Below are 26,264 nucleotides of genomic sequence, written 5' to 3'. Positions count from 1 at the left end.
AATGCTTCCTGACTGGGAGTATTTATTGGGACTGCCTGTGGTGTTTAAAGCAAGCAAAATAATCCACATTCCTGGGGGATTTGGACTCAGCAGTTCTAGAAGGGACCTGCCCACCTCTGGGAGAAGGCTCAGGTGGTTCTGATGCCTCATTTTGGATCAGGACGTGGAGTTGGAGTTGAAAGTAAAACTTTAAAAAAAAATGCTTCCGTTGCCACCACACACAATGAGGTTATTCCAGCTGTGAAGCATTGCAGATGATGAACCAGTTTTTCCATGGATATTAGGTGTTGTGGCTCTCAAACACAGGTTACTTTCATCCAGACTTGACAGGTTTCAGAAATATTTCAGAAGTGGGAAATGTGATTAGAATGTTATTTTGTGTACTCTACGATTAACATCAGTTGTAACGGAACTTTTATATTCATGAGGTATTTTGTCTGTGAGAGTTCAGACCACACCACAGCTAAGAGATTTTAGCAGTCTGAAATCCACGTACACTCCCGATGTTTAACTTCTGAAGCTCTCACAGCTTAATTCCTGGTCCCAGTGACCAGAGATTTTAACTGGCAACTTAATAAGTGAATCAGCAAGTTACTAATGCATTAAAGTTGATCAGGGAGACTCTTCGTGCCCCTTTTAGGACTTTGCACACCCACACTAGGTTGGCTCTCACAGCTGGGAGATGGGTCATGATTCACTTCACATTAATTCTGTGAGGCATGTTTCCTTGTGTGTTAACAGCTCTGAAATCAGAATAAATCTCTGATTGACATCCTCTGTTAGGTTGAATATATAGTAGGTGAGACGTGAGGAAACATTTGGGTATGAGCGGATGTCCTGGTGCTGGTTCTTCTTCCTTCTCCCCACGCCATCCCCATCATAGAAATTCATGCACAGGGAAGTTAAACATTTTAGCAGTTCACAGAGGTATAAAATGACACAAAAAAAACCCAGTGTCCCTTTCTGCCCCCCCTCCCCGTTCCACTCCACAAAGCTGAGCACTTTTAATGGTAGTTCTTACTGGAACTTACTGTCAGGAATGGGCATTGGAATCACTTGAGATTATTCGGAAGGCATGTGTGTGGGCCTCATCCCCAGAGATTTGGGTCCGGAGTTCTGGATGAGCTATGAGATTGTACATTGAAAACCCCCATCTGTGATTCCGCTGCACCCCGTCAGTCCCTACGGTGCCGTATACTCTACAGGTGGTACGTTTGCTGGGAGAACAGTCTGCTCTGAAGGGAAGGTCTGTGTATCTGCCTCATAGAATTGCTCTTCAGAATCAGTCGCAAAAATCCAGGCTGCATGGTGGAGAAATTGCTTTTTGTGTGATAGAAAACGTTGGTTATGGATGATGATGTTAACACCTTCAATTAGATTAAACAGAAGCTAATGTGTCTATGTCTTAATTTAAATTTTCTATATCCATTTAATTAAATTGCATGATTTAAATACGGAGAGTTCTTTGAAATGAAACGCTGAGAATTGAGAACTGTTATGTCATTTCTAAGATAACCTTTTGTTCGCTTGCTTTGTTGGCTTGTTTGAAATAACATGACAAGAACATCAGACTTGGCAAATGAAGCTTTGTTCTTCTTTCCCGCAGATGGCTCAGATTCCAGAGATAAGCCCAAGCTTTACCGCCTTCAGTTGAGTGTCACTGAGGTTGGGACAGAAAAGTTCGATGAGAACTCCATCCAGGTGTGCAGGCGAGCCACGGCTCTACCACCATCTGTCCTTACATTTGGGTGGGAAGAGGCACGTGGTACAGGGCCTGCGCATGGTAGCAGATACAGGAACAGACACACAGGAAAGACTTTATTCTTTTATAACTGTGTGCTCTGGCTCACTTTCCTTTGCCTTAGCACGACCAGAGCAGACTGTGACATTATGTGCACTCCCCACCTCTGGAAACTTGACCTGGTTTGTGGAGTTCCTCCGAGACTGTTGGCTTTTCTCCAGAAGATCGTGATAACTTTGTGGGTCTTTTTCAGGATCAGGGGAGGTAGCCTGCTGCTGGGTCTGCTGCCCATCGCGGTGGGCATTCCCTGGGCTGTAGTTAATGGTGTTAGCCAGATATGGTACTCAGGTGCTCAGTGAAAACCGCATAGCATGTTCTTTAAATGAGGAAGGCCGGGGTTCCTTACCTGATTGAACTCAGCTGACCTCCAGCAGACTGCCCCTTCCCTGTGCTGTCATTTCCCGGTTACAGATGATGGGTCGGGTTATTTAGTGTCATTTTCAGTTCTGACATCCCTTCCTTCAGCACAACAGTAAAACAGATAAATAGAGTTTGTAATCCTAATCATCTGTACAGATTTATTCTTATCTAATGTTTAAGATGACCATGTGCTTTTCAATTCAGATTTATAGTGTGTCTTAAAGCAAGTTACTTGATGCTAAACATAATGTGTTCAATAATTCTGAGACTATTTTGACAGTGTTTATTTCCTTTTATACTGTGGGGGGGTTCTACTTAAAAAGCACCAAAAATCTAGTTTATTTTATTATATTTATCATAAAAGAGGAACTCATGGTTTTAAAATGCTGGGTTTTTGTTTTTATTTTTAAGTAGGTTCCATGCTGGGCATGGAGCCCAGTGTGGGGCTTGAACTCATGACCTTGAGATCAAGACCTGAGCTGAGGGCGCCTGGGTGGCTCAGTTGGTTAAGCGACTGCCTTCAGCTCAGGTCATGCTCCTGGAGTCCCGGGATCGAGTCCTGCATCGGGCTCCCTGCTCAGCAGGGAGTCTGCGTCTCCCTCTGGCCCTTTTCCCTCTCGTGCTCTCTATCTCTCATTCTCTCTCTCTCAAATAAATAAATAAAATCTTTAAAAAAAAAAAAAAAAAAGACCTGAGTCAGCCACTTAACCAACTGAGCCACCCAGGGGCCCTAAAAATTCTGTTTTTAAATACCGTGTCCTTTATGATGGAAGTTTCTTTGATTTTATTTTAGCTGTTTGGATCAGGAATTCAGCCCCATCACTGTGACCTCACAAACATGGATGGAGTTGTCACTGTCACGCCGAGAAGCATGGAGGCCGAGACTTACGTGGAAGGACAGCGCATCTCAGAGACAACCATGCTGCAGAGTGGGATGAAAGTGCAGTTTGGGACGTCACACGTGTTCAAGTTTGTGGACCCCAGCCAGGACCACGCTCTGGCCAAGAGATCTGTGGATGCAGGCCTGACCACCAAGGGTCCCAGACACAAGCCTGGGTAATTGCTCTCCATCAGCTTTAAGAGTTTAGGGTGGTTTGATTTATCTGTAAAGGAATCTGAATTCGGCATACATGACAGGTGGTTTTATGTTTAAAATTCAAAGTACGGTTTGTTGTTCTTGTTGATTTGGGTTGGTTGCAGAGGAAAGAAGGAGAAAGGGGTCTTGGCTTTATTGTAAAATTGAAGTTGTGGGCTGGTTTTTAAATTAGGGTTAGGGTTAGGAGTAATGAAACACCCTAGGAACTCTTTAAGGAATTAAAAATAGTTTAGCTCCACCTAGTGCCTTTCTGAGGACTTGCAGTGTGGGCCTATTACCAGAGAACACAAACCCTTACTGATCCTCTAATTAAACTGCTTGACAGGGGAGGGAGTAAGACTTCCTTTTTGGTAATGGTAATTTTTTAAAAGAATACACTGTTTAGCCCCTTTGTCACCCAGCTTGCAGCTGCTAGGGCATGGGTCTGGGACAGTTGTTGCCACGGCCCTTCCCACACGCTGTGGCAGGCAGCCAGAGTCCGCTGAGTTCAGAGCAGCTCTGCCCCACCAGCACCGTGGACACAGCGTGTGGGTGGTCTTCTCACCGCTGCCTGTCCTGTTATTTTGTTCTGTGACCTACCTTTGCTTAGCTACCCGGAGTTGATACTCTCGGGCAGGTGCGAATTGTTAGTTTCTTCGTGCTGGTCTTTTGCCAGTTTCCCAGCATTGTAAACTCTACTGCCATCTTTCTTGGACGGTTATTAGGTCATTCTGTGTCCATCTTGAATCCTGGCCCAGAAAAGGGATAAAAGGCAGCTAATACAAGTAAGACTTAATATCTTTCTCCACGATGACACTTCGTGGATCATCACAAATGTTCCCCTAGGCACATGGGACGTGGGAAATGTCATGGGGTGAGACCTTCTCCCAGTTGCTCACCTCCAGCTCCACGTTTCGTTTCAGCCAAGGACCCGTCCCTTGGTTCCCAAGGAAAACCATTGTGGGCCTTGACTTCTCAAGAAAGCCCATTTCTGCCTGAATAGTCTTCCAGCTTTAAACGGAATGTGTATCTAAAGTCATCCTTCCGTTTTGTGTCTTGGAGGACCATTTGTTTTATATTCCTTTTTTAAGGCAGTATTTACTTATGAGCCACGTCCGCATTTCCTGCCCCTCGTCGTGACCTCTACCATGCCCCCTTTGTTTCAGCCGACAGTTCGGATGGTTTCCATTCTAATTCTCCGTTCTTCTTCAGGCCTGCATCTTCCTTTCAGCACCAGACGGGGTGACAGGCTGAGGTATGCCTGTCTGAGAGTCTTACTTGCCGTTTACCTGTAGGATGTTTGGCCAAAGAAATCATCGTGTGGAATGGTTTCTTCTGGCCTGTTGCACGTTGTTTTCCAAGCGGTACCTGCGGTTTTTCCCAATCGTACTTCATTCCTGAGTGGTAGATCATACTTATCTTGATGGTATGTGTTGCAGTTGTAGTAATAAGACTGTGCCTGCCCCATCACTACAGTCCTTGAGTTTTGCCCGGCAGGGTTTTCTGGTTGTCTGTATGCAAGGTCCCTCCCCAGTTGTTTGCCGTAATGGCTCCTGCTTTGGAGGCCTGCCCACGGTGTCTGTTTTCATCTTATCTCTGGCCAAAAGCAGAATCATACTAAGAACATGGTCTAGGTTTCTTTGATGGGAATGTGCTATGAAATTTTATGTTTATTATTACATCTTTTCCTTACAAACCTAGTGAAAACTGCTCAGTGGTTGAATATACCAGTACTTATATGTACATCATAAATTAGAAAGAACTTTCATTTTTTTTATAAACACTAATTTTGTTCTATTGTCAAACTATCATACATATGTCTAGGTAGATAACCCATGGTTTGTTTTTTTTCATGGATGTGTGTATATATTTTTTTTATTGAGGTATAATTGACATGTGTTAGTTTCAGGTGCAAAGCATAATGATTCAGTGTTTATGTTTTTGCTGAATGATCACCACAGTAAGTCCAGTTACCATCCATCACCATACATGGGTACTTTTTTTCTCTTGTGATGAGAAGTTGTAAGATTAGCTCTCGCCAACCTTCAGGTACGCGGTACAGTACTAGTAACTCTAGTTTCCGTACTGTATGTCACATCCCTGTGACTAAAATTTACAACTGGAAGTTTTTGACCCAGTTTACCCACCCACCACCCCTGCCTTTGGCAACTACCAGTCTGTTCTTTTGTGACTATGAGCTTAGGTTTTTTGTTTTGTTGTAGATTCCACACATGAGTGAGATCATACAGTATTTGTTTTTCTCTGTCTGGCTTATTTCCCTGAGCACAGTGCTCTCCAGTTCCATCCATATTGTGCAAATGGTAAACTTTCCTTCTTTCTTATGGCTAAATTAACATTCCATTTTATATATGTATATAGCTAATATATGTTAGTTATATATATAAACAAATATAAGTATACAAGTATATTTGTATAAGTTACATGTATATAAATATAAGTAAGTATATATAAATATAAAACTAATATATTTTTGATGGGAGTCTTTAGGGTTTCCTATAGGTAATACCATGGAATCTGCAAATAGTGACAGATTTATTTCTGTTTGGATGCCTCTAATTTCTTTTCCTTGCCTAATTGCTCTGGCTAGGACTTCCAATACTGTGTTGAATAAAAGTGGTGAGAGTGGGCATCATTGTGTTGCTCCTGATCTTAGAGGAAAAGCCTTCAGGTCTTCATCATTGAGTATGGTGTGGCTGTGGCCATGTCATAAATGGCCTTTATTATATTGAAGTACATTCTGTCTGTACCCTCTTTGTTGAGAGTTCTTATTGTAAGCGGATATTAAATTTTGTCAGATGCTTTTTCTGCATCTGTTGAGGTGATCACGTGATCTTTATCCTTTATTTTGTTAATAGGGTGGACCACATTGACTTATGTGTGGATGTTGAACATCTGCACCCCTGGAATAAATCCCACTTGATCTTGATGTGTGATGCCTTTAATGTAATGCTGAATTTGGTTTGCTCATATTTTGTACAAGGTTTTTGCATCTCTGTTCATCAGGGATATTGGCCTGTAATTCTCATTTCTTGTGCCCTTGTCTGGTTTTGGTATCAGGGTAATGCTGGTCTTGTAAAATTAGTTTGAAAGAGGTCCCTCCTCTTCTGGATTTTGGAGAGTTTGAGAAGGATTGGTATTCATTTTTCTTTGAACATTTGGTGGAATTCACCAGAAAAGCCATCTGGTCCACGACTTTTGTTTGTTGGGTGGTTTTTGATTAATGATTCGATCTCCTTGCTAGTAATCCATCTGTTCAGATTCTCTATCTCATCATGATTCAGACTTGGTAGTTTGTATGTTTCTAGGACTTTATCCATTTCTTCTGGGTTGTCCAGTACCAGTTGCAAAGTCTTCTCTTTTAATTTCTGATTTTATTTTATTTATTTCTTTCCCTCTAGTAACCTTGGGCTTTGTTCTTTTTTTTCCTAGTTCCGTGAGTGATACATGATGCATGTGTTCTTAATTGCAGATTTCAGGGTCTGTGTCTTCAAATCCTTGGTGGATGGTAGACTAGCAAAGTAGCACAATTTGATGTTGATGGTCAGGGTGAGATTTCTGTTGATGCATTCGATGCACTCATTCACCTTTTCATGTATGTATTCATCCAGCCTGCATTCATGGGGCACCTGTGTCACATGTCACTGTCCTCTGGGCTGAGGTGGCCAGGACATGGTTCTTACCCTCAATGGTTATACTTAGATAATGTCATTAAAGTCATAAATAAGTCACTTTGTAATCATTTACGTATCCAGAATGTAGTACAAGTGGGTCTATGTTAAACTTTAAAGTCTTGTTAGCTTTGAGGGGAAAAGTAAAGAGCTTTGCATGGTGTTGAGTAGATTTGTTATTTTAGGATGATAATCACGTGTGGAGTCAAGAAGGTTTTGGCTGTATTTCGTACATCAGTAACATGGAGTTAGGGATAGGTGCGGTGTGTATGTAGCTTTGATAGATGGTGGAGGGAGGTGAGCTGTCGTACTTCTGCTTTCATTATCAGAGACAAAGTAACTCAACTGAATTTCCCATTCCAACCATTAGAAACCAGGAGAACTTTCTATGTTTTGTGAATATCTTGGTGACAGAGGATAAGTGACAAAGTATTTGGCTTTTAGTATAAGCTTTTACTTTCTCAAGTTACTATTTTAAAGTATGATACTGTTTTGTATTATAAGATGATTTTATTTTCATAGTGATGCGGTAGAGGAGGAATTTGTACCTGATTTTCTAATTTGAAAAATTGTTTTGAACTTCTCCATCACTTGTGGTTGCATTCTATAGATTGGGCTTAAATACAAGTTTAAAGTTACCACGGTGCTGTGAAACTAGACAGATTTATTTATTTTATACACACACACACACACACACACACACACACACACACACACATAAATAACAAAAGAGATTGTCATTCTTTTTGATTACCTTGGGCAGAAGCCCAGGAAATTTAAGCACTGACCTATCCTGTTGGTTTCCAGGTGTTTTTAGGGCTCTTTTCCCCCCTTTTTTGGGGCCTCTCTCTTGGCCTGGGATTAATGGATTGTATTTACCTTTATTTGTGCCGAAGAACCATAGCTTGCTTCAGGTTATTGAGTCTTCAAAATGAATTTTGTTTTTTCTGAATTTTTCATAATGATGGTTTTAAAAGTTTGGTATCTTTAGATATTCTAAGAAATTGTTTAAAATAGAGTAACTCTTGATCTGATTACTAACATTATACAAAAGTTCCCCATTTCTTTATTATAGCCTAAGTAGTGGTATCCATGAGCTTTTAAAAAAAATCATCAGATTGGCTTTGGGAGGATGGCGGCTTCGCGCCCGTGCCTTATCCTCCGATGAACACGGTTGCCTTCCCTGTACCAGCAAGTGGACTCATGAAACCGCAGACATCTGCACTTCATTTATGTGCTGTTACGTGATGAAGCAGCTTGCTTTTTTCTTTTATGGTTCTTTTTAATTTATTGTTATTAAAATATAGTCTTAAAAAATATGATCCTGAGAGTATTCAGTATATAGCAGTAAGAAAAGTTCATAAAGTTTTTGTTTCTTAAAGATTTTATTTATTTGAGAGAGAGTGTGGCAGAGGGAGAGGGGGAAGCAGGCTGCCTGCTGAGCAGGAAACTGGACTTGGGGCTCCATCCCAGGCCACTGGGATCATGACCTAAGCTGAAAGCAGACGCTTAACTGACTGAGCCACCTGGGTGCCCCGAAAAGTTCATAAAGTTTTAACAGCTTTTTTATTCTGTAACTTTATATGCTGAAAATAAAGCGATTTCTTGAGGCTCTTTGAATTGGGATATTTAGCCGTTTCTTTTGTATTATTGAGAAAAAAGATGTCTTATGATTCGAGAGTTACTAATTCTATGTATTTCTTTCTTTCTTTTTTTTTTATTCTGAAAGAATTGTTCAAGAGACAACTTTTGATTTAGGAGGAGATGTTCATAGTGGAACAGCATTACCAACAAGCAAGGTAGGTAATTTACGTGACGTGATTGGACTGTGTTTGTGTGGCATTATAGGACACCATGGATGAATTATTGTGATATACTCATAGAATTATTGCGAAGACAAATTTCACTGTGGTCTCTAACTGAGGGTTGTCCTAATCTGTTGTGCTTGCTGCCTCTTAGTGATACATAACAGGCCTAAGGCCGGGGAACTGTGCTTTCTCCTCCAAGCAGTGCATCCTAGGCTCATCCTCTAAGTAACCCTTCTTGGCCAGGTGACCTCCGAAGAAAACGGACTTCCCTCTCATCCACCTGCCAGCTTACCTTCTCAGGCACTTGGCTTCCACAGTCACCCCTTATCTTGCATGATAAGGAATTTATGTCCTCATTTTGGTTATCTGTCGCTCAGTAACAAACCTCCCCAAAACTTAGTGGACTAAAGTAAAACAGCACCCATTTTATTTACTGACAGTTGTGCAGTGTTGTTTAGACTCACCAGGGCTGTTTGTTTGCTGGTCTTGCTGGTGGTGACCCATGTTGCCGCATTCAGCTTCTGGTGGGTTGGTTGGTGGCCTGGCTGGGCCTCCCCTCTCCCTGTCACCTCAGGTTCTCTCCCTGGGACCTCTTGCCCATCTCTCCCTGAGGACAGCCAGATGTTTTGGTACCTCACAGAATCATGGAACTGACAGGCCTTCTTAAGCTTGGGCCAGAGCTGGTGCCCCGCTTTGATTCCCTCACCTTTTATTGGTTAAAGCCAAACACAGGCTTAGTGCGGAATCAGGGGAGGAGCTGCTCCAGGTGTGGCAGGCTGAGGCTGCCGTGCCGCAGCACCGGCCCCGACATGCTATAGCACCTCCCGTTCTTAAACACCCATCCTGGGCCCTCCAGCTGTTGGCCCCAGTTTTCTGCCTCTCTTCATTGTGTGATTTCTTGAGGAGGTCATCTCTGCTCCGCTTCCTGTTACTCCCTCTTCTTGTCTTCATAGAGACTTCCTGTTACTCCCTCTTCTTGTCTTCGTAGGGACTTCCTGTTACCCCCTCTTCTTGTCTTCGTAGGGACTTCCTGTTACTCCCTCTTCTTGTCTTCGTAGGGACTTCCTGTTACTCCCTCTTCTTGTCTTCGTAGGGACTTCCTGTTACTCCCTCTTCTTGTCTTCATAGGGACTCTGTCTGTCCTGTGCTCTGCTGACGTCCCGATCGCCCAGTCCAGTGCTTGTTTCCCTCCGATGGCCTGAAGATAGGTTAGCACCATTTACTTGAGGCACTTTCTTATTTCAGCCTCAGGGTGTCGCCCTCCCGATTTCTCCCACCTTGGTGCTCAGTCCTCCTGGGTCCCATCTGTTGGTGGTACCTCCTCCACGTCTTCCTCCACTTGACTTCTCACATTGGTTTCAGACCTAGGGCATCTTCTTTCCTGTGTATACATGTTCCTGAGGTGATCTTATGCAGTCGGGGAGTTAAAGTACATCTAAACATTAATTATTCTTGACCGTATCTTTGGCCCTGACCTCTGCAGACTCCAGAGCCTTGCTTGATACAGCCATGGTGATGTCTAAGACATATTTCAAGTTTAACGTAGCTAAAACAGAACTGATTTTCTTTCTCAAACATCCTTCTTTCCCTGATCCTTCCCCGTCTCAGTAAATGATATCCTCACCCATAGCATTGTCCCCACAGAAGTCCATCACTGGTTATCCTGGGTTCCTTCCCTTCCCTCAGCCTCTACATTTACTTGTTGGCAAGTTTCGTTTGCTCTTTGTCTGAAATAGTCCACAAGTGCCTGTCTTTGTCACCGCCATGAGTGGTCGGGCAGAGTCTCCAGGTGTCGGATGGTGGGGAATCTGCATGGCTTCTGAGTTAGCAACCTTTCCTCTGCTGACCTGGCTTGCTACTCTTCTCCCAGTGGCCGGGCTGGTGTTCTGAAAATAGGAATTCGATCGTCTTACTGCCCTGCCTTCACAGCCCCTTCTGACCTGGCCCACCTTTCCTCTCGGCTCAGCCTGTGCTGGCCACACTGACCACACACCTCTTTCCCATCTGAAGTCTCGGGCATGTTTGTTCTTCCTAGAGTGTTCTTCCCACTGGTTTTCATGCAGCTAGCCCCTTCCTAATGAGACTTTTACACATTACCTCCTTGAAGAAACTTCTTGAGCATCCCGGCATAATTACACCTTACTTTAAATTTTCTGTGCCAGCCTGTACTGCCATCTGATCCTTGTCTCCTGTGCCAACTGTGGAATGTGAGCTCTGTGCAAGCAGGGATCTCACTTGGCATGTTCATTGCTGCACCGCTTGTGCTCAGAAAGCGCTCAGGGCATTGAAGAGCCGCAGTAAGGAGTTGCTGAGCGACTGCGTGAGCAAATACTCTTGGAACCAAATGTAACTGTCTTCATAAAAAGTTGAGTTTCTTAGGGGTGCCTGGGAGGCTCAGTCGATTGGTGTCAGACTCTAATTTCAGCTCATGTCATGATCTCGGGGTAATGGGATTGAGCTCTGCGTCCAGCTCCACGCTCAGCAGGGTGTCATCTTGAGGATTCTCTCTCCCTCTCCCCCTGCCCCTCCCCTCCACGCATGAATGCTCGCGCGCGCGTTCTCTCTTTCTCTCTCTCTCGTGCTCTCTCTCTAAATTAAATAAAAACTTCTGAAAGTGTATAGTTAAAACTTGGTAAATTAAAAAATGTACAGAAATGAAAATCATTCATCCTCAATTTATAGTTGGCTATTGGTAACATTTTGATGGATCCTTTTCTGGGCTCTTTATGCTGCACGTGTGCGCATGAATGCACTCTGAAGTGATTAAATACACGTGCACACCTTTCTGTCCTACGGCCTTTGGCTATGCTTTTGTAATCATTTTATTTGAAAACAGGCTAAAATTATTTTGTAATATGTTAGCTTATAAACATACCATAATTTATCCATTGCCTTCTTATTATTCATTTATAACAGTTTTTTGTAGTCTGTTGCCATCCATTGACCAAGCATTTTATTTCTATAAATGTGTTTTATGGAAGTAGCCATTATGTCTGAATATATATATTTACAGACTTGGTTGTCAGGACGCCCTGTCCTGGTGAACATTTTAAACAAAGTCATCATGGACAGTTCAATGAATTTTGGTGAATAGACAACAAAATGTTACACAACCATTACAGTTCTGTAACATAAAAATATTGTAAGATGTTTACAACGTATGAAAAAGTACTTATTACAAAGTAGGTTGTGTAACCTCATTTATGGAAAATAAGAAAAACCGTAAAGATAAATACAGTCCAGAGTTACTCTCTGGTTGGTAAGACAAGAATGATTTCTATTATCAATCTCAATTTCTACAATAAACAAATACAATGAGAAATTTGACATAAAATTTTTGCTACAGTGAATTTCTTTGTATAATTTTATTGATTGTGTTCTGATTATTTTCTTTTTTTAAAGATTTTATTTATTTATTTGAGAGAGAGAAACTGCACGAGAGGGGAGAAGGTCAGAGGGAGAAGCAGACTCCCTGCTGAGCAGGGAGCCCGATGTGGGACTCGATCCCGGGACTCTGGGATCATGGCCTGAGCCGAAGGCAGTCGCTTAACCAACTGAGCCACCCAGGCGCCCATTCTGATTATTTTTGTACTAATATAGGTTACTTATCTGTTTTGTCTGCCTTGGGTTGGTTAGGGATGTGCCCTGCTTGGAAGAGCTTAAATGTACCGTATTGGGCCGGTATAAGTGTGCCTTTTCTCTGTTGATGAAGGGCAAGAAATAAACCAATTTCTGTACTCACTTCTTCATTGGGTGTTGAGCTATGATGAGTAGATTTTTAAATCCTTTCTTAACAAGTAAAACAAAGACCCTGACTTTTCATATTGTACATATTCTCTTAGCTCTCTCCTGAATTAGGACTTTTTGGGAGTAGTTACTGTTTTTACTGTACTGGTTGAGGAACCCTTGTGTATATGTACCACTTCTGCCCTGACTGTGTTTTAAAGCCCATGGCTAGCTCTTTGAAAAGCAAAGTGGCTGTGCGTTTTATTGTTCTTTTGATGACTGTGTTTTGGGGCATGCCGCTGTGGACATGGCATCCTCAGCATTGCCGTGCCTTTTTCTTGTCCATGCTCTTCCTCTGCATTCCTCTCCTGCCTTCCCCTGCTTGGCAGCCTTGCATCACATCTTCACCTGCAAGAGTAAGTGAAAGCCTGGTTGGTTTGCTTGGTTAAATGCTGTGTCTTCCCCTGGCTTAGAGCACCACGAGGCTGGACAGCGACAGGGTGTTGTCTGCCTCCAGCACGGCGGAGCGCGGGATGGTGAAGCCAATGATCAGAGGAGAACGGCAGCAGGATTACCGCAGGCAAGAAAACAGGTAGGAAGTAGTTCTTTTTTTAATTATGAAAGAAGTGAAAGTGTTCCTAGAAAGGGCTTGGGGTAAAGATGATTGACTCTATTGAGGTTTGGCTGACATTTTTAGAATGCTATTTTCTTTTCACATTACTGCACTGAAGAGAGGGCTTCATGAGCAGTCGTACTCCTTACCCCAGTGCCACGGTGTCGTCTGTCTGGTTGAAATGGGAGCCACTTTGAGTTAAAAATGTTTCTGTTTTAACTGTGCTATTCTGTAAAACATGGAGAAAGGAAGTTTTTCTAGGATGTTAATATTTGATAATTTTTATATTTAGATAATTTAGTCATCATTTCACCCATCCGTATACAAAATCCTTCCATGTTTAAATACATGAAGCCAAACATGACTTCAGATGGAGTTTTTAGGATTTATTGAGTGCCACATTACTGTGTCTTATGTTCTGCTGAGAAGGGTAGGGATAAATATGTTTCTCCTGCCATTGTTCCTGCCTAGTGTTTTTGAACAGAGAACTTCTGCCTTTTGTTATTTCCTTTTCTTACGATTTTTAAGTACGTTACCTTAATTAGAATTCTACTTCCTTGTGACTTTTTAACATTGTTTAAATGTTGAAAAGTGATGTCAGTGCCTGACACATTGAAATAACAGGTGATGAGTTCCAAATGCTGATGAGCTTCAGCAGCAGCGTGATATGGTTCGAGTACTTCTCCAGCAGGTTTCTAAACACACAGAGACAGCAATCGGGCAATAATAACTCAGGAGTACCGTATCGCGTACTCTCGTTATCATTAGTGGAACTGGGGGTGTCCTTCTTTTTGTGCTATTCAGATTTTTGATGAAGCCATTCTAACTGTTCTCTCTCAGATCTGGTAACTGAGGCAGGTGACTGGCCCAAGGTCATGTATCAATTTGGTGACAGGCAGCTGATGTAGTTCTTTAATTTTCCATCTTCCAGTAGAGGGCGCTGTCTGTTACAAGTTTTTAATATCATTTATCACAGTAATTGAATTTGTAGATTGATATGGGAATCTCAGGTTTTTCCCTTGTTTTTATCCTGCACTTTGGGTTATTATTCAAGATTTTTGTTGGCTTTGTGAATTTTTTTAGATGTAATAATAAGTCTACTTCCTGTGTCTGTACTTGTTTTCGGTGGTGTATTCTAGAATAAGATATTCCAAATGGTAAACTAGCTTCGTAAGGAATGCCTCTATTTATTTATAAGGTGATTGAGAGCAATGTATCATAGTTCTTAGCCCATAAATATTTGAATGAGTGAATAAATCAAATGGGGGAGAGGAAAGAGCAATTAGGATAATTCTTTTAGGACATGCAAAATTAATGTGTGTGTGTGTAAACTATATATGTAGTTGGTAAGTAAATATAGTAGGTTAGTACAGGGTCAGATAGCCATCTGATGGTTCACTGTATGTTGGAATTGATTTTATCCTGTGAGCAAAGATTTTACTAAAGGTTTTATTGGAACTATAGGTATGTACTATTTTGTTGATACTACAGCAGTGATGGAAACAGGTGATTCTTCTATTTTCAGTCTTTGTTTTTCACATATACAATGTGGGTATAAGCAATGCTTCACTTAATTGGTATATTCATAAAAATCTCAGTTGTTTTAATAGATATGTTTAAAATACTGATGTTAGGAGTGCCTGAGGGGCTCAGTCATTGAGCGTCTGCCTTCAGCTCAGGTCACGATCCCAGGGTCCTGGGACGGAGCCCCCACGTTGGGCTCCCTGCTCGGCGGGAAGCCCGCTTCTCCCTCTTCCTCCCGCTCCCCCTGCTTGTGTTGCCTCTCTTGCTTTCCCTCTGCCAAATAAATAAATACAATCTTAAAAAATAAAATAAAATACTGATGTTAGTCAAAGAAAAAAATCTTTTTGAATAATGGAGTGCCTTAAGTTCTCACTGACACATTTTTTTTTTTTGGTGAGATATTAAATTCCTTATTTTTACCAGATGTGTTAAATTGATGAAACAATTGGTAAGGTTCATCCAGTTTATTGTGTAGATAGTAAATTGAAAGTAACTGCTTATCTGCAATTTTAGATGCCTATAAATGTAGGAGTTAAGAGACATGTAAACATAATTGGACATTTAAATTCTATTGTTTATAAGAGCCTTTTTACACCTGAATTGTTTAGTTGAATCCAAATTGTTCAGTCATAGACAGGATAAAAAACTGTGAAGCATATAATTTGATGGAAAGACTTTTGTTTTTCCTTCTCACAATTAAAACAGTTTGAGGTAACTCGCTGTGTTTCTCTTTGTTGCTCCTTCAGTGTTGGGGGAGGTGGGGTGGCGGGACGGGAGCCTCTGGGGACGAGTGACTTTAGTCTGTGGCCGTCATGGGCTCTTCTCCTTCTCTTCTCCTTTCTTGAAGAAGTTGTGACAGGAGCCCATGTAGTGAATGAGCGGTCACAGCAGTGACTCCACACCCTGAACTTGGGCGGGTTCGTCACCATTTATCCGGGATTGGTAGGCTTGAAAAAGACCATCATTTAACTCACAAACTCATCAGCACCGATAAGGCCGTTGACCCGCCCTTCCAGCAGATGTGAAGCTCTGTTTGAGCGCTGACCTCAGTTTTGTCTGAGCCCATGCTTACCTCAGTGGTTCTTTCACCCCAGCGTAAGTCACTGTGGCCCCACTCTTCACTTCCCAGTTAAGTTTGTGGGAAGGCACAGCACATGTTTCTTTGCTTTTGCTGTCAATTTTAATTTTCTTAATCTATTCGAAGACAAATTTTGTAAAATTTTTCCTGGTCATCTGTAAAAGCTGAGCTAAATGGTAAAGATTTAAACTCTTTAGGAATCTAATTATTTGCCAGTTTGTTTGGGGTGGGAGGTGACTTACGAATGTTATACATAAAATACAGCTAGTAGCCAACTAGCTTAGAGTAATGATTAAATTGCTTGAAATTCTAACCACATGTCTACATGAAAGAGTAGTTAAACTGAACAGCATCCATCGAGAGCAGTATAAATCTAAGGTAAGGAAATCTCAATTGGATTTGTAATTATTTTACACATTTTAGAAATTCTGTGCTTACTAATGGCTCTCAGATGTTGTTTGACCACAGTACACAACACAGAATCCTGTTGTATATTGTGCCACAAGGGACACATACCTACACATGTGTATATTTACAACTGAAAGAAGAATTTCACAGAACAGTGAACCTTCCACCCTACCAGTGGGGGGGCGCAGGGTGATCCACTATTTGGAGAACTTTTTTATCGAACTAGAAATATACCTAACCTTTGAGGTACTTTGACCCAGAATACCTGGAAATACATAAACATTAGGACAGTGCTAATTCTTCGAAGTGTTCCGAATCCTAGTTGCTCTTGGTTTATATTTCTTGGCAGTGCCTTGTTTTTGTAGTGTCCGGCTAAATGATGAAAGGTGTCTGGAATTGATGTGACTTTAAGGGAAAGTGTGAGTAGGATTACTTCTTCTGAAGGCGGGCTTCCCTGTGAGCATGGAGAAATGGTAATACAGAGTGACTGAAGGGGCCTGCAGGGATTATCTTCTCTGAGCTTTATCAGAAGCCAAGGGCAGTGTCTGGCTCTTAGCAACTTGTTCTTCATGTGTAAGAGCTGTTTCAGGCTCACGGTGGTTTAGTTTTTCTTGTGTCTCTTAGCAGTAGCTTTTCATCGTGATTCGAGCCATCGCCATAGCAGGTGCGTGACAGCCTGGTCGCCCTACTCTGCACGGAATCCTCATGAATAATAGAGAACCGCAGTCAGATCAGTTCTCAGGATGGAAGCAGATACTTCAGGGAACTGACCTCTTAGGAGTGTGGATATGGTCGCTCTCAGTGCGCTCCTCTGAATATTTGAATAGTTTCCATGTGAACATGAGTCATTGGGCTGTGTATTATTTGTAAGAACCATATGGAGACTGTAAAAACAGTTGCCAAAATATGCATAGATTGTTAGTGATGTTATTAGCCACATGACCTGATTTTAAGAGATGGCCACTCTCTTCTTTCAGAACTCAGGATGCTCCTGGGCCTGAACTGATATTGCCTGCAAGCATTGAATTCAGGGAAAGTTGTGAGTAATTTCAGATTCCATTGTTAGTGAATTATTTCTTGTTCCATTTTCCTCCATCTGATTTTCATGGGTTTTTTTTTTGTTCTTTTTTTTTCTTTTTCTTCTTTTTTGAAATCTTTTCACAGCTGAAGATTCATTTTTATCTGCCATTATAAATTATACTAATAGCTCTACAGTCCATTTTAAGTTGTCACCTACATATGTATTATATATGGCATGTCGGTATGTATTGTCCAGCCAGTACAGACCGGATGTCAGTCCTACAGAACGTACTCACAAAGTGATTGCAATAGTCAACAAGATGGTGAGCATGATGGAGGGGGTGATCCAGGTAAGCCTCAGCCTGCAGAGCCAGTTCAGTAAGTGTGCCCCTTGTTTTATACCAGGAAGCCAGTGGCTTTCGTGTTCCCGCCTGGTCATATGTTTGACTTTACCTCCACAGTCTTTTCTGAAATGCAAGTTCTATAAATAGCACGGACAATGGTATAGCTTTAAAAGTTGAAAAGAAATGTAAACTTGTTTTCTGTTTCTTCCTACAAATGTTAGAATACGGGAAGGTAATCTGAATGTGGGAACATAATGATCATGGTAAAGATCCTTAAAATGGTAGTGGTTGTGAGAACGTATCGAGACTTGGGGATTTTTTAGAATTAAAAACAATAATATGTTGAGGTGAATTTCACATTAACGTAAAATTAACCATTTTAAAGTGACTCATTCAATAGCATTTCGTACATTCACGGTGTTGTGCAGCAACCACTTGTGGTTCCGGAACATTCCCATCACTTTAAAGTAAAACCTGTGCCCATGAAGCAGTTTGTCCTCATAACCCCTCCACCAGTCCCTGGCAACCGCCTTCTTAGAATCTTCTCATGGTTATAAAGGCATGCTCTTTTCTAGTATGAGTGTATGATGTTGGTAGTAATTATGTGGATTTTTGCTAGCACTCATTTAGGTGTGATGGACATCACGACGTTTCTCAGTGATGATGGAATGAAAATCTTTCATAAAACTGTGGAAAGCTTAAGGAACTAAGAGCATTCTTTTTGTAGTATGGTTTGTTTCTTTTTAAGTACTCTTCATCTGTAGTTCGTAAAATTGGCATAGCAGTTTTCTAAACTCACGGATAATTTGAAGATTTAATCTTAAGTCCTTAAAAGTAAATGTAAAGATTTTAAGTTTTTCCAAACCACTTATCAGTGCTGTTATTCGGCCACAAAATATAAAACTCTAGTTACATATTATGAAGCAACATGATTAGATGGTTTGGTTGTTTTCCTCCTGTGAGGGTAGTTTGAGCAAACTAATCTGTTGATTCCTTCAGAATTGTTTTAAAAAGGCCAAATTTTTCAAGAACTGTTTCTTTTGTTTGAGGGGTTAGCCTATGAATCTAATGGGCTTACAATTCTTTTACCCAAGTGAGGAAACAGCTAAAAAGGATTGTCATTTTATTTGGATTCCATTTTTGTGTTCCTCTCTTACTAATTTCTAAAGAAACAGATTTCCTTTTAGTTCAGAGCCATTGTCTGTCTTCCCTCATGTTTGCATTTCTAAAGCCTGTTTCAGATTGTGAAATTCCTGTCATCAGACTACTGCCAATAGACTTTTTCTGATTGAATTTGAACTAGTCAGTGAGATCATCATTATCACAACAGGTCTTTTAAAACACATTTAGGGTTAGTATGTGATTGGAGGAATTTTAAAGTTTTAGGAAAGAATCGTAGTAATGAATAAATCAACAATTTGTAAAAATCTACTTTCAAAAACCGATTTACTCCATTTTAGTATAGTTATGTTTTTTATACATTAAAAAATTTTTAACTTTTATTTTTGTTGTTTCTGTTGGTCTTTTCTGTCTCTTTCATCCTATTACACCAGAGGATAGACAGTCATCTTACATAGCTTTAAGTAGTCAGACACACGGTATCATTAAAAGACGTTAAGTCCTTCATTTATAAATCTTTTAAAGAGATCATTGTGTTCCTGTGTTAATTGTCACATTCCTTTATATAAATTCTGGGAATTCCCTCCCTTACTGTACCAGTGTTAAGAACATAGAACTAATCCTTTATGTCATGTACTTCCAAAGCTGCTTCAGAGCCAGGAATGAATATGTAATTTGGGAATAACATAACTAAATGTCGTACCTTCATGTCGTACCTTCATGTTAGTGTTTTGATTTTTTTAAACTATCATGATTGTTTACAAGTTTCTTTCTCTCGTTCTGCTTGATTTCCCTTCGTCTGTTTTTCTCCAGGAAGTAGACCAGGTTGATCAGGTAGGACGTGCTGCTGGGAACTGGTCCTGGCTATGTCGGCTTAGCTGAGTTTCTCGCGCTGCTTCCATGTCAAACACAATGCTCCAGCAACCGGACTGGACGGTTCATAACACTCATTCAGCAACTGAAACATGCAGTACTAAATCCCTTTTTGACTGTGCAACCTTTATCAGCATTTCATAATTTCTGCTTAATGCACTTCAGTGTGGATATGAAATGACAAAAGTTCTGTTTCTCCTCTTTCTTGTTTATCCTTGGTTCCTATTCTTTGGATCTCATCTGAAGTTGCCTGGCCTGCACATGTGGTCGGGAGATGATGTGATAGATCAGTACTTGATACCGAGTTGCTCGGCATCTGAGCCAGTGACTGCGCGTATCAGGGTGGTTGTGGGTAACCATGGATAGATGCGTGTGTACTTCACAGATTACCAGATAATGCACAATCTCCAATTGGGTGTCGTAGGGTTTGACATCTCTGTTTTCGGCACTGATTCCATACATGGTAGCTAACTGGATCCATGTGTCTGACCATGAATCCTCTAAGATGTCGCAGTTCCACTGCTGTGAACGTATCCAAATTCCTTTGCAAATATCTGGTATCTGTGGTAAATACCTTGGTGACAATGGGAAGGTACTGGTCTATCTCCAGCAGCTTTTCAAGAGCATTCCTTTTTTTTTTTTTTTTTTTTTCATTCTTTTTGTTTGTCTTTGGGTCGCTTATGGAAATGTGTTCTGTCTACAGAAACAGAAGAATATTGCAGGGGCACTTGCCTTCTGGATGGCCAATGCATCTGAGCTGCTCAACTTCATTAAACAGGACCGAGATCTTAGTCGAATCACATTGGACGCCCAAGACGTCTTAGCACACTTGGTTCAAATGGCGTTTAAGTAAGGAGCACGTTTTTGGAGATTGCACTATTCTGTAGAGGTTTTTTTTAAAGGTTTTTATTTACCCTAATTAAAGATGAATAGCAAGAAGCATGAATAACTATGTGCCAAATGTGTTGATTTAAGAAATTGAATTTATTAGCTGTGTTTCAGGAATCCTGAGAGTAAAACTAATGTAAATGGAAAATATTTCTAAACAGTATAAACTGTTTCACTTGTGGATGTCATGTCTGACAATAGCAGTGTGTCCTGCTGAGGTTATTAAAATTGCCTACGTTTTTTCAGATATCTGGTTCATTGTCTTCAATCAGAACTGAATAATTATATGCCAGCCTTTCTGGATGATCCTGAAGAGAACAGCCTACAAAGACCAAAAATAGGTTAGGATGCCCTTTTTCTCCTCCCTCCCTGTCTCTCCTCTCTCTCTGTCTCTTTCTCTCTGGGCTTTCCTTCTTCCCTCCTTCTGTTTAACTTCATTTTAATATTTCATATGCATTAGAAGGAGGTATTTTCAAAATAAATGAGATAACCTATTGGCTTTGGTATTCTTCAGTAAATCGTAACTGCTGTCTGTTCTGTTTCAAGAACAGCTCTGGGTTGGTGTGTCGTGCTTTTTCCAAAGGTGTCTTAGGGGGAGCTGCAGTGTGCGTAGTTAATGGCCGTATGTGGTTTCACCCTCACTATCATCTCCTGTCTGAAGAGACCAGTGTCTCAAAAGCGACCCGGTAGGCATTCTTACCATAACTGCCATTTTCTGAATTCACCGTTCGCTCAAAAGACTCTTGCTTTCGTCCCGCATCTCTGAACAGATGACGTTCTGCACACACTCACGGGAGCCATGTCTTTGCTGCGACGCTGCCGAGTCAATGCTGCCCTGACCATCCAGCTCTTCTCCCAGCTCTTCCACTTCATCAACATGTGGCTCTTCAACAGATTGGTGACCGACCCCGAGTCGGGACTGTGCTCTCACTACTGGGGGGCGATTATCCGCCAGCAGCTGGGACACGTGGAAGCGTGGGCAGAGAAGCAGGGCTTGGAGCTGGCAGCTGATTGCCACCTCAGCCGGATAGTGCAGGTGGGCTTCCCGAGTCTCACCTCCCCACCGTCCCTGGACTTCATCATCAGTGGCTCTCCTTCTGTCCGGGGTCAGAACGCGGATTCAGGCAATTCAGTACCCCTCTGGGGTGTTGCATGTGCACAGCTAAAGAAACACTGGCGTGTTGGTTTGCCTGGGTCGCTGTGACAGACTTCCACAAGCTCAATGCATCAATGACAAACAGTTGTCTCCTAGTCCAGGAGGCAGGAAGTCCAAGGTCACGGTGTGGGCTGGGTGGTTCTCCGCCTTCATTTTCACAGGTGTTCTCCCTGTGGGCATGTGTGTCTCCACACATCCACTATTTATACAGACACAAGTCATGTTAGACCTGCTGTCCTCGCTCACTTCTGTCAAGACCCTTTCTCCAAGTAAGGTCGCGTTCTGTGGTACACGGGGTTAGGACTTCTGTGTATGAATTTTAGGGGACACGGATCAGCCCGTAGCAGGTGGTAAGAAGTAGAGTAAGTGCCCTTAAAGGGTTCTTTTCTGAGACTAGTAGGTGTATTTTGTGAAGCTGCATACTGAATGGATGGATTACAGTTTAAAACTGGGTAACACTTTAGTCTTTAGCATACGGAGCCAAGTGACCACAAAGCAAAAACCCGTAGTGGATGCACAAAAGAGAAAGAGGAAGGGGTCTAAGCATAGCACTCGGCAGTCCTCACAACCCAAGGGACCAGAGCAGGAGACTTGAGAAGGGGACGGAGGAGCACTCAGCTATGTGCTAAGGCCTCGGCCAGTTCTCAGGGAGCCCCTATGTAGCCCACACTGGACACGGGGGTTTTACAGTCAAGGAAATAACATCTGCAGCCTCAAAACCTAGGACAGATTTTTTTTTTTATTACTACAGTGTATAATTTTGCATTTTTTTCCTCAATTTCTTTTTTTTTTTAAAGATTTTATTTATTTGAGAGAGCGAGAATAAGAGACAGAGAGCACGAGAGGGAAGAGGGTCAGAGGGAGAAGCAGACTCCCTGCCAAGCAGGGAGCCCGCTGTGGGACTCGATCCCGGGACTCCAGGATCATGACCTGAGCCGAAAGCAGTCGCTTAACCAACTGAGCCACCCAGGCGCCCCTTTTTTCTCAATTTCTTAATTTCTTTTAAAGTAATTTAGTATAGAAAGAGGCTACTGTTCTCCTCCACTGGCTATAAAAAAGTCATTACAATGAAACTTTATTCGGACTCCGGTAATTGGTAATCTGAGTGGTTATGATGTAAATGTTTACAGTTTCTAAAAGAATTTTTAAAAATGATTTATGGACATAAATGAATCTCATTTACATTTTTATATTTTAGTAAAATATAAATGTGTATATTTTAGTAAAATTAAGAAACTGTCTAAAAACCTTCACTAGACAATGCTTTTTCAGTTCAATGTTAATAGAAGTGTGTTTCCCTAAAAAACATTCTGCATTTCAAAATCAAATTAGCAAGTTATTACAGTTTTAAATGTTACATAAAGGGAATATTTATGAAATACTTTTGAATCATATCTCCTGTTATTCTTTTGAACAGGCAACCACTTTGCTTACAATGGATAAATATGCGCCTGATGACATTCCAAATATAAACAGTACGTGCTTTAAGTTAAATTCACTGCAACTTCAAGCCTTGTTACAGAATTACCACTGTGCACCCGATGAGCCTTTTATCCCCACGGTGAGTGGCACACGTTAGCCACACAGCATGAGACATGTTTGCATAGGGAAATTTTCAGTTCAAAAAAGTGGGGGAGAATCGACGTTTATAATTACTTTATTTCTTTAATAAATAAGCTACTTTACTTAATCATCTCATAAGATCATTTTTCTTGTTGATATTTGAGTTTGGATTCGGTACAAGAAAATACACAAGCATTTTAAGTAGAAGGGGATTTAATTCAGGGAATTAGGTTCTTGGGAAGTCATTGGAAGGACTGGGGGAGAGGAAGTTAATTTGCCCTGGTTCCCAGGCTCACCCCTGGTACCTGAGGCTCAGAGGCCCAAGAGCTCCTGCCACGGCCACAGGCATCCATGTGCTGCGGGCACAGAGTGCCCCCTCATATCCACTGCTCATCCTCGTGTGCCACCAACAGCAAGCAGTGCGGCCGGGGGGCCTCCCGACCTGGGCAGGTGCAGCAGACTGGTGGGAATCGAGGTTTGGCATCATGCCTCTCGAGAGGAGTGGAGGGTGAGCGGCCTAGTTCACGGCGTGTGCTACAGCTGCTGTGTATAGAGTGAGAAAGGCTGCAAGCGCTTGTCGCCACCCATGGATAAAGTCCGCTCGAGGCAGGAGTCCTGATGAGGGAAGAGCATGAGGTGGATGGGTTGACCTCTAGTCCTGACTTGGTGCCAACAAAAGACGTGTATGGAGTAGCCCAGGATCAGAAACCAGCAAACGCCCACTGACAAAACAGTGTATAGAAGGTCTTGTCACTGTCACGTTAAGGAGCACGGCGCCGAGGTGTGAATTTGCACCGCAGATGACATGCACTGTGCCGTGTGCACAGAAGTCAGAAGTAAACAGAGCACGCTTCTGTCTGTACGGGTTTCACGAGCGCACAGGTGGGGTCTGTGGCGGGAGCAGCCCAGGAAGCTGACCCAGGGAGGGAGACGGTGACGAGGGGCTGCCTCTCTGTCCCTTGAACTGGGGGCAGTTGAGGTGCTATGTTCACTTCCTCGAGCTTTACAGTGAAGGTGTGTGAGCTTTCCTGTTAGCTGGGAATAGATATTTTTGTCCCGCGTTTTTACATTTTCCACTGTGAGCTTTTTCTGTCATTAAAAATTCTACAAAAATAGGATTATTAGCACCTGGATGTTAAAAAATTGCAGGGAAAAAATGATTACTTTTGAAAAGGGAAACCATTTTCTTGTGATTGAATAATTTCTTTTTAAGGCTGCAGATGACTTGAGATTAATTATGACTATCTTGGTTCATATGTTTGAAGTGTGTACTTCGCAGGTGATACGTTGCTCTGCAAAGTGACGCTAACACACTGAGAAATCTGTTCTCGCTCGCAGCCTGCCTGCCTGCGTGTATGTGGCCACACTGCGCACGAGGAGATCTGAGTGCCAGTCCATTGGTGTGCCGTTCTCACTGTGCATCTGTGTTCTGACCAGGACCTGATCGAAAACGTGGTGGCCGTGGCTGAAAACACGGCTGATGAGTTGGCGCGCAGTGACGGGAGGGAGGTGCAGCTCGAAGAGGACCCCGATCTGCAGTTGCCTTTTCTTTTGCCAGAAGACGGCTACTCTTGCGATGTTGTCAGGAACATTCCAAATGGTTTACAAGAGTTTTTAGACCCTTTGTGCCAGAGAGGTGAGTCTCACCTACTGTGCCTGGCATCTGAACTATGACCTGAGCCTTGTATCAGTTTGTGTATGTGTGTCTGTGTGTGTGTGGCAGTCCACACGTGTGGAGCACACACCATATGCTTCTGGAGAAAGCTGTGTTCCAGGACGCGGAAGTAAGCGATTCTCGGTGATGAGGGGTCAGCAGTGTCCTGCCATGAGGTCCCTGGGGGGTACTGTGACCCTCCCACGGGCACTGGCTATGCTCACCAGCTGCCACCGCCACCTTTCTGCTGGGCCTGCTAGGAAGGAGGACCTTTTGTTGCTCCTCCCTCCGTTTTTTTGTGAGCCCGGGAGCTTGGCTCACCCCTGGAACTGAATTGTCCGTTGTGTTGCTACCAACAGAGTTGGGGGGCAGCACAAGTGCTGCAGTCATACCCTCCCAGCTCGGACCCCGGCTCTGTCCCCTGTGACTTCCATCTATAAGATGGGCATGTGGACAGCAGGGACTCAGGATGTGGTGAGGACTGGGCCAGCTGCCCATGGGGCGCTTAGACCCGGGGCACCTGCCGTGTGTGCGTGAGCCAGACTCCAGCTGGTCCTGTGTGAGGGCAGAGAGCCCCCTGGTCTCATCCTACCACCTGTTCACATCCTCTTGTTGGACTGGGCTGATACAAATACCACACTTAGGGGGTGCCTGGTGGCTTAGTCGGTTAAAGTGGCCGACTCTTGGTTTCGGTTCAGGTCATGATGCCAGGGTCCTGGGATCGAGCCCCGTATCGGGCTCCCTGCTCCGCGGAGAGTGTGCTTGACATTTGCTCTCCCTCTGCTCCTTACCCCCCAAATACCACACTTACACCTGAAGCACAGACTTTTAAATTAGACCACAATTCAGTCCCAGTCTGCTATGTTTTGTAACGTGGAGCTCAGATGAATAAAAGAAGAAATTCAAAATTCAGGAGTTTAAACAAAAATAATAGCAAAGTTAAGGTTTTATGTTCATCTACATAAGTGTGGTGAGTGTGATTTTTCATTTCAGTGACTTTCACATGCTGCAATAGATTTTTATGTCTTTAAAGGTTTTGATAGTTTAAAATTTCCATTTTCCAAAGCTTTCTGTAACAGAAGGGTAGTGTGTTAGTTCATCCACCAGCAAATGTGGCTATAGCCATGCCGGGAATGCGGACCCTGTCTCCTCTCAGCACTATCCTCCGAGCAGCAGAGCTGAGGCGTGTGCATCTTCGTGGAGCCTTGTGTAAAGGAGACGGGCCGGGACAGGAAGCCGGGCTCCTCTCTGGGACCAGCAGGGAGGATGGAGGTGTGGGCTGCAGTGATGTCCACGGAAGCTTCAGTCGGGCATTGGGAGCCCCCGGGTCAGGGCTGCTGTCGGGGGAGTCCTCCATCCCCGCAGAGGGGGCCCGCGCTGGTCTGTGGCACCGGCGTGTGGCTTCGGTGTGCCGAGCCCAGGGGTGTCCGCTGCCATGTGGGCACCACCGTGTGTCACACCTGCGGGGCCATGCCCGTCAGCTGTGTGTCCCCAGCACCCACGCACCCACGTGTGGGTTACAGCGGCAGTGTTCTGGCAGGCTGCTTCCCGGACCGCCCTCCCTG

The 26,264-nt window shown here is 42.8% G+C and overlaps 1 protein-coding gene across 1 annotated transcript in view; it reads left to right on the top strand.

Moving 5' to 3' along the window:
- AFDN (afadin, adherens junction formation factor) overlaps positions 1-26,264 on the top strand; it is a 144,878-nt gene that overhangs the window by 73,402 nt on the left and 45,212 nt on the right. Inside the window, exons 9-19 of the mRNA XM_088023795.1 lie at positions 1,607-1,701; positions 2,955-3,217; positions 8,655-8,724; positions 12,933-13,051; positions 17,060-17,121; positions 17,247-17,452; positions 20,142-20,287; positions 20,573-20,667; positions 21,097-21,362; positions 22,900-23,043; positions 24,483-24,681. Of these exons, the coding sequence (XP_087879921.1) occupies positions 1,607-1,701; positions 2,955-3,217; positions 8,655-8,724; positions 12,933-13,051; positions 17,060-17,121; positions 17,247-17,452; positions 20,142-20,287; positions 20,573-20,667; positions 21,097-21,362; positions 22,900-23,043; positions 24,483-24,681 (1,665 nt within the window). The remainder of the gene's footprint in view (positions 1-1,606; positions 1,702-2,954; positions 3,218-8,654; positions 8,725-12,932; positions 13,052-17,059; positions 17,122-17,246; positions 17,453-20,141; positions 20,288-20,572; positions 20,668-21,096; positions 21,363-22,899; positions 23,044-24,482; positions 24,682-26,264) is intronic.

Source organism: Eumetopias jubatus, unplaced genomic scaffold (genome assembly GCF_037043125.1).
Source record: "Eumetopias jubatus isolate StellerSeaLion01/CBP00866 unplaced genomic scaffold, mEumJub1_p1.0 scaffold_6, whole genome shotgun sequence".
Lineage (NCBI taxonomy): Eukaryota > Metazoa > Chordata > Mammalia > Carnivora > Otariidae > Eumetopias > Eumetopias jubatus.
Note: the sequence above shows the minus strand (reverse complement) of the source record. Positions and strands in the feature narration are given on the sequence as shown.